Consider the following 15551-nt stretch of genomic DNA (forward strand, 5'->3'; position numbering starts at 1 on the left):
ATGTATATACAATGAGCTTGCTCGCACAAGGCAGGCAGACAATCGATGTGCAGGGTATTACATTACTCTTTTCTCGGAATATTCGGCTCATTCAAAACTGATCTTTCTGTAATACAGTGTGTTTAATTTCACGCAATAATTTCTTTAAAGATATTTAACATGCTTATAAATATTTCTTACTGTATACAGTACAAAAACGAATAATTTATACTTGTATTTATAGATTTTTATTACACTTCCTTCATCAAAATGAATGACCACTATATACGAATAAAGATTATCAAAATATTTCATTTGAGTTATACACGGGGATCAGGTTCTGCAACTTCCACCTCACCATTCCGACTTAAATCCGATCGAGATTGTATGGTCGGCTATGAAAAGATATATTGACAGTAATAACATTACATTTTTAATGTCGGATATTAAAAAGTTAGCTGAGGAAAAGTGAATAAAATGGATAAGGATGACTGGAAATCATATTGCAAACATGTAAAAAAATCTGAAATCGAGTAAAAGAAGATGGAACCGTTAATCGAAGAAATGTTGGGCAAACATCTAGACAGTGGTAGTGTAACTGTTCCGATGAAGACAGAGAAGTATTTTTAACTTGTACAGGAACTGGACATGAAACGCTAAATTCAAGCAAGTTTTTATAATAATAATACAATCGAACAGTAAAACGAACAATAAGAATTCAATAACAATAAAACAATCGAACAAAAAAAGAATTTGAAAATGTTAAATATTGTACAAAAAAGAAATGTACAATAATAATTGTACACTTCTAAGTTAGTGTAATTACGGATACAATATGCCTTCAAGCACTAGTTAAGAATTTTTAGTTTAAAAATACACCTAAATTAAAATTCTTGTTTTTGCAATTTTTATTTATTGAATTATTAATATTAATTACGTAATAATGAATTATAATAACTGATAAAACATAAAAACTGTAATAAATTAACGTACAATTATTATTTTTGTCCTACTAGATGGGTGTTTTCAGGTTCGGTAGTAATGCAATCTCGCAACACAAGCTTTTCCAACACAAGCTTTTATTTTAATTTTACGCACTATATGCATGTACATATGTATATGACCTTGAACGTAAATTTGTTTTTTCCTTGATATCTCCAGACAGGATAGACCGACTTGAAAGAAATCGACTTGAAAGAAACGATGAATTCTGTATACAGAGAACATTTAATTTTGGTCATAATCAGTTCAGAAAACATTTTCAGTTGAAGGATGAGTGTACATACGTGCTGATGTTGGCTTGTTTTTTTACGTAATATCTTCAGATTAATAGGCCGATTTGGATAAAATTTGTAAATTGTTTCTCTATATAAAACATTGATGCCATCTAAGTTTCTTAAAGGAGAGAAGGATGAACCAATCGTATGGATCTTTATCTGTAAAGATAGGTAATTTTTTCACATAATTTAACCCCTTAAATAGCTAAAATACTTTCTGATGGCATTCGGTCTTATTTAAACCCCCATAAAGGGATGAAGGCAAAAAACCTATTTTTTCTTTTTTGGACACAAAATCACAGTCTTGTATAAATTAGATGGTTATATTACATTAGTATGCCCCTTTGGTTATGTATTTAATTCACAGGTGGAAAATAATACGATTTTTTGTTTATTGTTTATTTTCATCAATGATCTTTTTTAGACTGGATAAACGACTTTTATGAAATTTTGTAAGATTTCTTATTACGGATTATTGATGTCATTTAACTTTGATTATAATCGGTCAAGGGTTCGGAAGATAGCTTATAAAAGAGAACAATAATTTTTAATATATTACTATATTTCAATAACGTTTTAAAAGGCTTTGTACACTTTAGGTTTAAAATTAATATTTTCACAATTAAAAGAGTAGCCATCTTCTATGGAAGGAAATTAGAATTCTTAAATTTTTTTTTATAAAAAAGCTAACACTGTTTGCAATTTTTTGGATCAGGTGCATGTTTAATTAATTTATTAAATAACCACTAATTTATTGTCTCCTCTTGTTCATTTGTATCTACAACTTCAATTTTTGGTTGTAATATTTCGTTATGAAATTTATTTTTGTCGACATGATCAATTTCATTGTCGTCGTCGTCATTGACAATTGATATTTTCCTGATTTTACAGTGAAAATTTTTCTTTAAGTCAAATAAACTGAAAAACTAATAAGTATTCAAATTCCCTGATTTCGCAAGAAATTATACAAATTTTTACTTATTTTTAACATTTTCAGTAGCTTATCAAAGAATTCACATAAACTGTGTTATATAAATAATTTTTCTGTTTCAAAAAATAGATTACTTGGTACAAAGGAGAGCATTTCTACGGCTCATACGTAATGGCATTTAACAATCTATTTTATTAAATAACATTTGAATATTTTTTTTTTTAATGGAACGTTTTTCTTTATTAATATATTTTTAAAATATTGTGTAAATAGTGAAATAAAAACTGTTTACAGCAGTTTTGGTTGCTATTTATAGCAGACAAAAATAAAAATAAAAAAGGAATATTATGAATAAAGCAGATTGTAAGAAATTATCCTTCGCATCAATAACTACGTTGATTGAAATAGATAATAGTTGGATCCATACTTTCGTAGAAATGGAAAAAAAATTTTTAGAAATCTTAAAATTTTGAGAATAATGCACCTATAATAAAGCAGCCTTTAATAAACGAACAATACAACTAGCAAAAATACTTCATTAACAAAACAAACTTAATTCTAAACATCTTAGAAAAAAATATTTTAAAATGCATAACACATGCATATTGAATGCTAAAAACAAGTGCAAAAAAATGATCAGCATGCAGAAATTACATATTAATTTTTTTCATAAAATGTTAAATACTTACAACCGTTCCATTTTCATCATGTCCTGGAATGATCCCTTTTCAATAGTATGCAACTGGTTGTCCGTTAATTGTCTGTAAATAATAGCGATCATTCACTAACATGCAATGACATGCTATATTTAAAATTAATTTTTACAATAAAATGATACTAAATACTAATTTAATGTGCATATGTGCTGGTGCAGTGCAAAAGGAACAAGATTCGTAACATGATTTAATTTTTTTTTAAAAACTATTAAGTTCTAAATGAACTAAGAGAAAAATGCTTCTAAAGTAGAATTTCTAATCAAAAATTCATGATTTTAGTAAAAAATGAATTTAAAAGTTCTATATTACTGATACTAAATATAAACTAAAATTCTGAAAAAAAATAATTACACTCCCAACAAAGAATAAACGTCGTATTTTTTAAAACGTAGACTGTTTTACTAAAATTACTTAGAACGAATTAATCAATGACGTGGAATTTACATAATATAACTAAATAAATATTATCGGAATAACACGAAAAAAAACAAGTAAAAATTAAATATAAAATTAAGATTAGTTAAACGAAAAACAAATTAATTGATTTTTTCAAGGATAGTTACGTTAAGAAAAATATTTAAAACTTAATTATCGGAAAGAAGGTGATTGTCACAAAAAGAACTGCTCCGTCATTTTCCTTAACGAATGCTCGATTTAGAGCAAGCGTTCCGCAACGAGACTCAAACCCGCAACCGACCGAATTTAAATAAGAATATTAACCGCCACAATCCATTTCACTTAAATTAGTAACCGGTGAAAACAAAACGTTTCATTGCAAGGTCGGTTTAAAAAAAAACAATTCTACCTTAGCCGACAGACTTCGTTTCAAATGACCGGATCCTAGCTGTACCGTAAAAAAAAATACACATTAAAAAAAAAATAATATTTTTATAAATAAACAATTTATTTTATACATTATGATTAACTTGTATTACACCTAAAATTTAGTAATAATATAGGGAACTCAATATACACTACCAATAAATAAGTAAATCTTTCGCTTACATCGAATCCAAGTATAAGTAAAATGAACATTTCAAGAATAAGCTGATGTAATCAGTTACAACAGTAATGTAACGCAATTAAAAGCACAGTTACAACGTATGCTGAGCGTGTGTGGGTGTTTACCCATTGGCCTTTTTTGCTTTGGAACATTTTAAACCGTGTATCTTTTATCAAACTGAATCTAACAAAACTATAAAATTATCTGCGGGTACTAAGTATCGCAGAACTGCAAGTTAAACCCTATAGAGAAGTTTTTAAAGTTTAAACATCTAAGATAAAAAAGAAAGTAAGGAACGGCTCAACTTAGTTATAACTTTCCGAAATTCAAATACGACATTATCGTAAGTTACGAATGTGCTAAGAGTATTTGCATAGAATTTGTAACAAAAAAAAATTTATTACGTTAAAGAACTTTTCGATAGTTGCTTACAGCTACAAATTTAAATTATCTCTTCCTAAAGCGAAATGTTTTGATATTATTAACTGAGATTACGACCTACTACACTAATATTTTAACTAAACAAAAATAGCAGAAAAATATTAATATTAATATTAATCCGATAGTTCATTAGTGTTACCTATTAGTTATTAATTTATTATGGTACTTAATTATCCATGTGTTTATATAAATAAATGCTCAGTATTTTTGTTAAAAAGAGTAATCACCTTTTCTAAGAGTAGTAATAATCCATTTCTATCAAACCAAATAACTGTTTTCGTGTAACAGAACACAATACTTGACTTATGAGAAAGAACCTTATTATTCTTTCTTTATCATTTTTAATACATTCATAAAACGTTTAAAAAAAATCCCACCAATTTATTTAAAATAAAATTAAAGATTTTCTTTTATAGAAAACAATATTATTCTGAATTTTTAAATAATAATAATAAAAATTTATTTTAAAAGGCATTAAAAAAAAAAACAAATTCTATGTAAAAGACTTCGACAATCCTAGCCAAATTTTTTAACCAACGGCGTTGGTTAAAAAAGTTGTCTCCAATACAAATCAAGAAGGCCTACAAAAAAAAAAAATTGAGTTAGGAGTAGTGGATTAAATTAATTTTTTAAATGTTTCTTTCATGATAGGTATTAAAGAGGAACCTGTGTATATCACTTGAAATAGCATTGAAAAAATTAAACTGCAGCCATTTGGGTTACGATTGTCGTAACCTGAACTTTTTACTTACAAAAACTTTTTCTATTACCCTATAAAATGATTTGTCACAAACAAGCCTGATATTTTCGTTTAAAACACTTGATTTGCCTCCTCTGGATACTGGGAGTATAGTAGTCTCACATTAAAAATAAATCGTTTTCAGGAAAGGAGCATCTGATAAATTTCATATTACATGGTCAACTGTTGAAAAGTTATTTAACGATTTCCGTACTTTTTTAACAATCTGTATAACGGAGAGTAACATTATCATAAAAAGAAAACATATTACTCTTCAAAACAAGATTTTATTGATTTAAAGTATGTAAGATAATGGTAAATATAAATATTTATAAGTATGAACATTTTGTATTAGTTTCTAATTTTCTTTATATCTCAAAAACAGTTAATCATTTTTAAGAACCTAAGGTAATGAAATTTTGGGTGGTAGTTTACAAATATTAACTGCATTAACTACTTGAAAAAACTACTGTACTAAATTTGAAAAAAAAAACAGGAAATAATATTTTAGATATATGTCAAGAAAAATAAATGACGAAGCAACCGCCTAAAGAAAAATAAATAATTATCTCTTCGCCTAAAGAAATTTAAGTTTTACGAAATTTTAAACTATTAACTTTTAGGGAATAAAATCATGTTTTTAAAAGATATATTTAAAATATATTGCAACGTTTGTTGACGATACTGCAACTCTTTCTGTCCACGAAAACCCGACTACTGCGTCTCGTTTTATTCAAGATTATATCACTCTCCTCGAATCGTGGCTTGCATGTTGGAAAATAAAAATAAACGAAACAAAATCAAAGTACGTTAATTTCACCCTTCGTAAGGAACACTATCCTCCTGTTTCTATCTTCAATGTTCCGATTCCTAGATCTGTAGACTGTAAATATTTGGGTTTTCATCTTGATCGACGACTTAATTGGGCGAAACATATCACTTCTAAGCGGAAACAGTTGGATCTCAAGTTTAAACAAATGGCTGATACGACATAAATCTCGGCTTTCATCAAAAAGTAAATTATTGATAGTAAAGTAAGTGTTTGATCATAATACCAGCAATTATTGTTCTTAAACCTACTTTCTAAAATTTTCTCATGAAGTTTGTTTTATTACTACTATTTCCTTTTTTTTTACAAAATTATAATTAATTTGAAATGTTTTAAAATAACTGAAGAGAACAAAGACAATTTGCTACGGGATCATACTCTTTCACACCAACAGAATTCTACCAAGATTACAAACAGGAAATAAAATATTGAGATCAGTGCACTAACAGTATGAAGTATATTTGAAGGTATATAAGCTAAAATAATATTTAAATTACCAAATAAATCTTTTTTTTAAATATTTCGTTATATCCAACCCTTAAAGAGATCAAAATCTAGCTTTGACAAAGACAAAGACTGCAGTATATATACGCTATCTTCTCTATTTTATTTTAAAACTGGCAAAATTATAAAAGAAAAACAAAATAGAATAAACAAATGAGTTTCAAGTGAATGGAAAGCAAATTAAATAAATAAATCACAATTATTAATCTTAAACGAAATATTATCACCAATCAAATTATACCTTTATTTTATATTTTTCTTCTAAACAAAGATATAGCAGTAAATAAAAAAATGTCGTTCTGTTTACTACAACTCATTAACCATACTGGTTAGCGACTAACCCAAACAATCACTTCATAATATTTTTTTTTCATTTTTTATTTAGATGTATAAAAAAAGCTTTTTTTACTCCCAAGTTTTTCTCCTAATAATACAAATATATTGACTGATCCTTTCATTAAAAACCAGATACTGCATGAAGAAAATGAATAATGAGTAAACATCACAGGAATTTCATTGTGCTTATCACACTGATATACAACAGTACATTTGACAGATATAAAGGCGACAAGAAATCACATCATTTCTCAATTCCCTCAATAAACCTGACATGGTAATGTTTTTTATTTTTCAGAATAGTTAAGCAAATTCTAAAACTAACTTGTTTTTATACTGATCCCCGTAAGGGAAGACACCCACCTTGTGACGTTACCGGTCGCCACAACACCCCGTCCGTTCCGAGCCCTGAGGGGCTTTACCAGAGGTCGTCTTTAGAGCCTCTAACTGATTACATTTCAGTCATCAGCCAGGCCTCGGTCGGGATGTCACCGATGTAAATGCCTCAGCAGGACAGTTGCATCAGTAAAATACAAATCAAATTTTGCCTTCACGTAGACCTCAAACAAACATCTTCACATCCAACCTAACATGAATCCCTCAAACTAACCGAAACCGCGGAAGCGCGGACCCCGCACCTAGTCCAAATTTGACATCACCATTCATGATTGTGAACGCCTCAGAAAACGAAAGAGTTAAAAGTTAAATCAGTGCTACACTCATACCAATTAAAATTGTGTATTTACATAACTTATTATCGCTTTCGTATGGTCTTTTCCAACCACCTACCATAACTTACAACTCTCAATTATCAAATTAACCGACTCACGGTAACGCGATCCCCACGCTTCCAAAACTGCTTTCCTCATACCAACAAAACAAGTGTTGATCGCAAGAAAAAATATCTTTCCTACAATAATTCAACTACTCAAATTCTTGATTTACTAAAAAATAAAGAATAAATCCTTACATTTGATAAACTTCTAATGAAAACATACCCTGTTTCATTCTGCAGTGGTTCGATTTCGGGAGCAAGGTCAATGTTACTATATCCTCCACGCTTCTATAACGCAGTTCCATCACAAGTTCTCCAAACATCCATTCTCAACCTAACAGCGAATATCTTAGCTAACCGGGGATCGATGCCAAAACTCCTATCTTGGCGAAGTAAGAACCCAGGCGGGCCCCTACCTACCCAGAATGCTACTCTATCTATAGATCTATAACAGCATCAGACACCCCCCTCGACAACCATGGCAGGGCAAAGAATTTAAGAAAACCAATAACTATGTTCAATTTTCTTTTGGTTTTTTTCAATTAACTTGCAGATGAGAACCAGAATTGTTCCTCGCAAACTCTATTCTGGTACACCTCAGATACCTTTCTTTTTCCTGTTTAGCTTCTGTTTAGGAATTACCGTTCAAGTATTATTTCAGAGGAAGAATGAGGATGATATGTATGAGTATAAATGAAGTTTTGTACAGTCTCAGTTCGATCATTCCTGAGATGTGTGGTTAATGAAACCCAACCACCAAAGAATACCGGTATCAACGATCTAGTATTCAAATCCGTATAAAAATAACTGACTTTACTAGTATTTGAACGTTGGAATTCTCGACTTCCAAATCAGATGATTTGGGAAGACGCGTTCATTAGTAGACCAACCCATTGGGTTACACCTCAGGTACCTATAAACCTTTTGGTAATAATAATAAAAAATTAAAAAAGAATTAAAATTTTGTTAAAAAAGAAAAAAATTAGAGAGAAAATGATGATTATATATTTATTTTATAATAAATAAATATAAAAGTTTTGTTATAAATGTGAAAAACTGATTTTTAAAGCGTCTGTTAACAAAAAAAAAACTATTTTTTTTAATATAAAACATGATAACACACTGAAGAAATGATTTTCAGCCAACACATTTATTTTTTAAATATTACAGTTGATTAGTTACATGTATTGTCTAGAAAAATCTCTGAATAATAATTACATAATATTTTGAATTTTTACAATGTATTATAAACCAACAAAAAGTTTTATGTATACATAAAAGCCTATTAAAGATTTGTTTGCAGTAATGCTTGAATAGTATGTAATTCATGAAACAATGTGAAGCGTGTTTTGTATCTTCGTGCACGGAAGGTCCCAGGTTGGGTTAAAGATATCATCGAGACCGAAGCTCGTTCTCAGGATGGACACGAATTAAAACAAGAGGAAAATAAAGGAATATCATACTGCCGAGTGTATGTACTCGAACATATCGGCCGTGCAGTATAAGTTTAAAAGAATAAGTAACATCGACCCGGTCTTATTGTGTTTTAACTGTTTAGCATATACACTATTGCAACAAGTTAAGTTCAACTTATATGTCTTTTAATGTAGAATGTACATTACATTCTACATTCTATCTAAAATCTCTTTTCATCTCTTTTTAATTCATTCACTTTCTTTATTCTGTAATCGCTTCTGTATAGAGATTATATGAAACCGAAAAAAAAACCGTAACGAACGCATTGAGTTTTTTTAAAAAATAATAGTATTAATTTCAGAAAACGTGTTGCACTAACAATCAACAGGAAACAAGTTAGTTATACTACTAACAATAAAAATACTGCTATTAATTATTATTGAATAATTTATAAGGAAATAAAAGCACTTTAATTTTAAAACCTTAATGACAATATTATTTAATAAGTGAAGATACATTTTTTATATTACATTCAAAGTGCATGGGTCGTAGTATTTGATCTGAGAACTATCTATCTATATATATATATATATATATATATATATATATATATATATATATATATACATATATTAAAATTAACTTACTAAAACTTATACGCAATTTTTATACATATTAAAAACTTTTTCCTTCTTTAAAAATGTACAGATATTTATTATGACTTATAGAATCGAATAAATTATCTATTTATTTTTTGCAGAACAAACCAAGTTTGAATCAAGTAATACCACAAATAATAAAAATTAAGTAAATTACTGAGAAATAACGCAGTTTTTTATAAGCTCTTAATTTTGTGTAAACTTTCAATCGATAATAGGGAAGATAAGATGTTCCCGGGAAACTAAAATTCAGTAACGAGTCGTTGCAATACGCCACAGATAATGAATGAATACTGCACTAAATAGGCAGCCAAGAATAACCTGAAACTCCGAAAATTATTTGTAATATACCAGAAGTGAATGCGAGTTATGCTTTAAATCGCATTAATTTTCATTCAGGTAACCACACGTATATGTATATATCTTTTAATATTTTCTTATTCCCAAATTATAATAAGACAACCGAAGAACGTATTCATCATCGCATAAAATTGTTCGATTATATTTTTTTCTGTATTTCATCATGTGATCACCGGTTATCTTTTCAACATTTGATATCACTGTCCAGTGTAGTTATTTATATATTATCTAAGAAAACAGTGGTTTACGTTCATTTATAGTCATTAATGATAAATAGATTTTATGTAACGTGAAAAATTTAAGCGATATCGGGATTCAAATGCAACACTTTCCGGATGAGAATCAGAGACGCTACCTCTCCACCATGGAGAAGTGACTGCAGAATGACCGTATACGTTGAATCAAATTGAAGGAGTGATGTTTACCAGTGACTCTTGACATCAAAACAAAATGATTGTTTTCTGAAAAAATTGAGCGATTTTTCTACAAAACGATTCGTTAACCGATTTTATAAGAATTCTGATGTTCCAGTGGCGGCACGCGTATAGCCACTGTGGAACTGCAGCACCCCCTATTTCCACTGTATTATCAATAACATTTAATATAAAGAGTCCATTTTTCTTTAATTCTTTCTTTATATTTGTAAAATATATAATCTTTAAGATTGTCGGTAGCCATGCCCCAGTTTATGAAAAAAAAATACAAAAAATATTTGTATGGAACTGTGCGCTTCACAGTTCCAGCGGCGTGGTATTTGGTTGTTGTGCGCATGCGCAAATAGAAAGCACGCGTGGCTGTGAAGGGGGAGAGAGGAGAACTTTCATTCCTGCAGTGCCGATCCTGGCGTGCTGATGGAAGGTAGTTTTTTTTTTTACTCCAAGTGTTTATGAAACGTTCTTTGTTCGTATCCTTTTCTAGTTTAGTTTGTGGAAGGAATATGAAAATGGTTTGGTTGTTTTTTCAGTAGTGATCATCAGAAGATGGCAGAAAGCAGGGCTATTTGATTGCCAAATCTCTCTAAAAACACGCTGAAAGGATGAAAGAGAAGGTAATTAGTAAACACTAATTATGTATTTATTTCTATGTACATAGAAATTTAAATTAAGCACCGTTGATTATAGTGTTTTTAAGCGGACATTTTATTAAGTTATTATATAATAATAGTAAAAAATATTATTTGAATTAACATTTTATTATTTATTCGATTAAACCGAATATGGTTGTTAAGCACACTGTGCTTAAAACCGTGTACTATATTCTTGAATAAGATAAAGTGTAGAATTAGATCATTATCCTGCTTCCAGCTATTCTATTTGATTCATTTTTTCGGTTCTTTTATTTTACAGAAAACTCTAACCATGGCCTTTAAAAGGTCCAGAAAAATATTTTCTGGAGCAGAACCCCCATCTATTTTAGCTATGAGCCGCCACTATTAACCACTACTCAAAATCGTAGTCTTTTTTAAATCAGTTTGTAAATATTATATTAATGCAAAAATGTATTGAAAATTATTGAAACGCATCAGCATGTGGGAACCTTCAATATTTTTACATTCTTGGAATACGCAAAAATTAATATAAGGAGAGAGGTGACACAAGTCCCTGGTAAAATAAAAAAAAAAAGTTTAAAATAAATATTAGATAATATAAAAGTATACTGTAAACTACAAGAACGTAAAATAGGACTTCATTAAAGAAAATCAGCGGATAATAATCAAAATACAAAAATAATAAATCTCAATTTATTATTCTGTTTTTACTGGCAATTTCATTGGCTTGGCCTTGATGAAAATTATAACAATGATATATCTAGCAAGGACTGGTAAACAGGTCATAAACGATGTCGTCAGACTAGAAGATGATGGTAACATTTAATTACCAATTGCAGCTTAACAAGACATCTAATTCACCCGAGTGACTTGCATCACATACTTAATCAATCATTTAAAAGATTTAAATGGATAAATAAACATATAAGAATTTTTTAAAAGCGCTGAAAGGAATTGCACACATGAGCACGCACACAACATACACTCAAACAAATGCTGCTTGCACCTTTTTATATAATTATTACAATGATAAAAAAGCTTACTTCTCCCGTTTAGTTTCAGCTTATTGAGAAGACTAAAGAAACACTTTACCTTAAGTTCAAACTTGGATTAGCCAACAGACCGATTTAACCATTTAAATTTTATATTTAAATAGATTAAGCTAGAATACCTATATGTTTACTTTGTATTCTTTTTATTTCCGTTCCTTGCTTTTTTCATGGCTACTAGCCAATCTTAAATCTGTTGTAAAAGAAATTTGTTGTAAATACTTCTTAATTTAAATTAAATCGAAATACATTTTAATTTTAAAATTTCACATCGTTTAAAAGGAAAAAACCATGAGAAACCAGACCGTACAAATTAATTGAATTAAATTTAAAATTAATTTAGTATTTGTAAAATGATTTTATTATTAATAATAAAAGATATTATGTCAATATTGCTTAGGATGTACTCATATATAAAGCGCAAGATAAACTAAAAATAACTAACACTACTTGATTCTACAATGCGTTCGGAAAGTCGCTGTGTAGTATGCTTTATGGTGCATTACTTTCTTTCGGCGTTAGGTTGGTCACCCCCTAGGCCAAACTTACCGGGTTGGACTAGTGGTAAAGCGTCTTCCCAAATCAGCTGATTTGGAAGTCGAGAATTCCAGTGTTCAAGTTCTAGTAAAGTCAGTTATTTTTGTACGGATTTGAATACTAGATCGTGGATAGTGGGTGTTCTTTGGTGGTTGGCTTTCAATTAACCACACATCTCGGAAATAGTCGAACTGAGACTGTACAAGACTACACTTCATTTATGTTCATACATATCATCCTCATTTATCCTCTGAAGTAATACCTTACGATGGTTCTGGAGGCTAAACAGAGAAAAAGGTCGGCTGCCCTGTGGGTTTGTTGAGCGTTGTTCAGTAATAAACCAAGACGCATTTGTTCAGTTGTGATTGATCCTGTTTCGTTTATAGGAATCAATATTAGCGAGAACGTATTACGAGGGACCATACATTTTTCTAGTTGAACACGTCTTTCATTAAGATGACAAGTATACTTTTTTTAGTGAAGCACAAGTTTACAAATACTCCTTTTCCTCACCACAATTCGAACTTTTATCAAAATATTTCAGGTATCAGGCTCCGTTGAAGACGCTGATCGAAGTGGAAGACTGCGTAAACTAAATCAATAGAAGCTACTTGATATTTCGGATGCTATGGCCGAAAGTCCATCACAGTCAATGCGTAACTTTGTACAACAGCAAGATATCGGACTTGCACATACAGGTGTAAGAAAAAAACTGAAACTTTACTCCTACAAAGTAATGTGTGTTCAAGAACTGAAACCTACAGATCACGCCAAAAGACTAAATTATTGTCAATGGTTTAAACGTTTTATTGACCAAAATTCCGTAGGTATACTCGACATTACGTTTATCTGGGAGGGTATATTAAATCACAAAATACATGTTCAGTTCAGTACCATATGTTATTCACAATATATGTCTTACGATATATTTTTGTACTGCCTCGTTTTCTTCTTTTTGACAGCTGTATATCTAGTTAATCATTACAGTTGATGTTAACATATACATTTATTAATATTATTGTATTGTTCACTCTCATTCATAACATGATACAAACATGTTCATCTCATCTCATTTATTAAAAAATACTACACAATGTATAGAATATAAAAATATAATATAACTAAATATGTAAAAGTAAACAAAGAAACATTAAATAATCGTTTGAAAAAGTGAATCAATGAGTTTTATTTACCGTAAGATTATTCCATAACACCGTTATTTCATACGTTATTATATATATACATTATTCTTTATCTTATTCCATGACACCGGATTGATCTATTCGTGGACGCGTCTTCGCAAATCAGCTGATATGGAAGTCGAGAATTCCAACGTTCAAGTCCTAGTAAAGTCAGTTATTTTTATACGGATTTGAATACTAGATCGTGAATACCGGTGTTCTTTGGTGGTTGGGTTTCGATTAACCACACATCTCAGAAATGGTCGACCTGTGACTGTACAAGACTGCAGTTACACTCATACACATCAACCTCATTCATCCTCTGAAATAATACATGACGGTAACTCCCGAAGGCTAAACAGGAAAAAGGAAAGTTTTCCATGGATTATAGAATTTAGAATAGTGGGTATGATCGCAAACGCTATTCGACTCACTTTTTTTTTTGTGAACGATACACGACTGTGGTCAACAACTAACCTCCACGAATTTCACGAACAATGTTTACACGAAGCGAAAATTGGAATCTGGAATATAAGTAGAAGGAGCATTGTGAGTCCAATCTTTTTTGAAAATGCATTTAATAGTGATCATTATTGAGATGTTTTAACAAACTTCATTAATCGGTTAACATAAGTATAAATCATTCACGGTTGGGTCCAACAATATGCCTCCACCACGCACACGGCTCAGGTTATTAACGTTTTTACGAAATGTTTTTGGTGAACGAATTATTTCGAGAAGTTTTTGGCCAGCACGAACTCCCCCACTTACTTTCAATAGGGGGCGATTTGGATATGACATTTGACACGATGATTTCTGTACATGGGGCATTGGTGCCATTTAATTTTAGTTACCATCGGTTAAAGAGACAGGGAGATAAAATTTCATGAACCTCTATATCTCAAAATTTTATTTAAAGTGTAGGTAAATTTTTCCACATCCTTTTAATATCCCGTAGGTAGGTATGATACTTTCTGATGGTTTTTTCATATTCAAACCCCATAAGTGGGTTCGAATATTTCCAATAACCCTTATGTCTTTTTTGCTATTCCTGGACAAAGATCATATTCTGTACTGATTTGATGATTCTAATAATTAATTTCATTTTGGTTTTATATTTGGGAAATTTCATTCAGGAATAATAAGCCTAACTATTTTTATTTTTTCGTCAGTTATCGGTTTTTTTATATCTTCACACTTGATAAACCGATTTTTTGAAAATGTGTAAGATAACTTCTTAATACCGGCCATTGTTCCAATTTAACTTTGGTTAAAATTGGTCAAGGAGTTGGGAAAAAAATATATTTTTTTTTATGTACTTCAAAATTTCTTAGAAGTTTTGTACATTAACAATTTTTGTCTACATAATAATCTACTGGGAGCTTCGTCCTTGGTATCCAGAGTTTTTGGTTATTGGCTTTTTTAATTTTGCTGATGTATAATTACAAAATAATATATTTCATAAGTTGATATGCTTTTATCTTTCCAAATGATGTCCAAATGAGGAAAAATAAATTTGTTTATGATTTTCAATAAATCTATTCGATTTTATTAACACCAGAAATACTGTAACCTCCTAGGAATAACCTCCTAGCATGTATATACTTATTTGAAAAATATAAAAGTTTTATTAATCTTCATTATTATTTTAAAATCTGTTTTTTTTTTTAATTATTATATTTACAAGTGGCATTAGTACACTACTGGGCTGCAAAAAAACCATTCAGAAAAAAAAACGTAGGTACAAATTTGGCTTTTATTAAAATTTATT

General features: G+C 29.8%; 1 protein-coding gene across 2 annotated transcripts in view; it reads right to left on the reverse strand.

Moving 5' to 3' along the window:
- The window catches only part of sli (slit guidance ligand), a 725932-nt gene that overhangs the window by 687359 nt on the left and 23022 nt on the right, over window positions 1-15551 (reverse strand). For both annotated transcript variants that reach the window (XM_075365250.1, XM_075365249.1), the window contains exon 2: window positions 2877-2948. In XM_075365250.1, coding sequence (XP_075221365.1) covers window positions 2877-2948 — 72 coding nt within the window. The remainder of the gene's footprint in view (window positions 1-2876; window positions 2949-15551) is intronic.

The sequence above is a fragment of the Lycorma delicatula genome, chromosome 5 (genome assembly GCF_047948215.1).
Source record: "Lycorma delicatula isolate Av1 chromosome 5, ASM4794821v1, whole genome shotgun sequence".
Taxonomy (NCBI): Eukaryota; Metazoa; Arthropoda; class Insecta; order Hemiptera; family Fulgoridae; genus Lycorma; species Lycorma delicatula.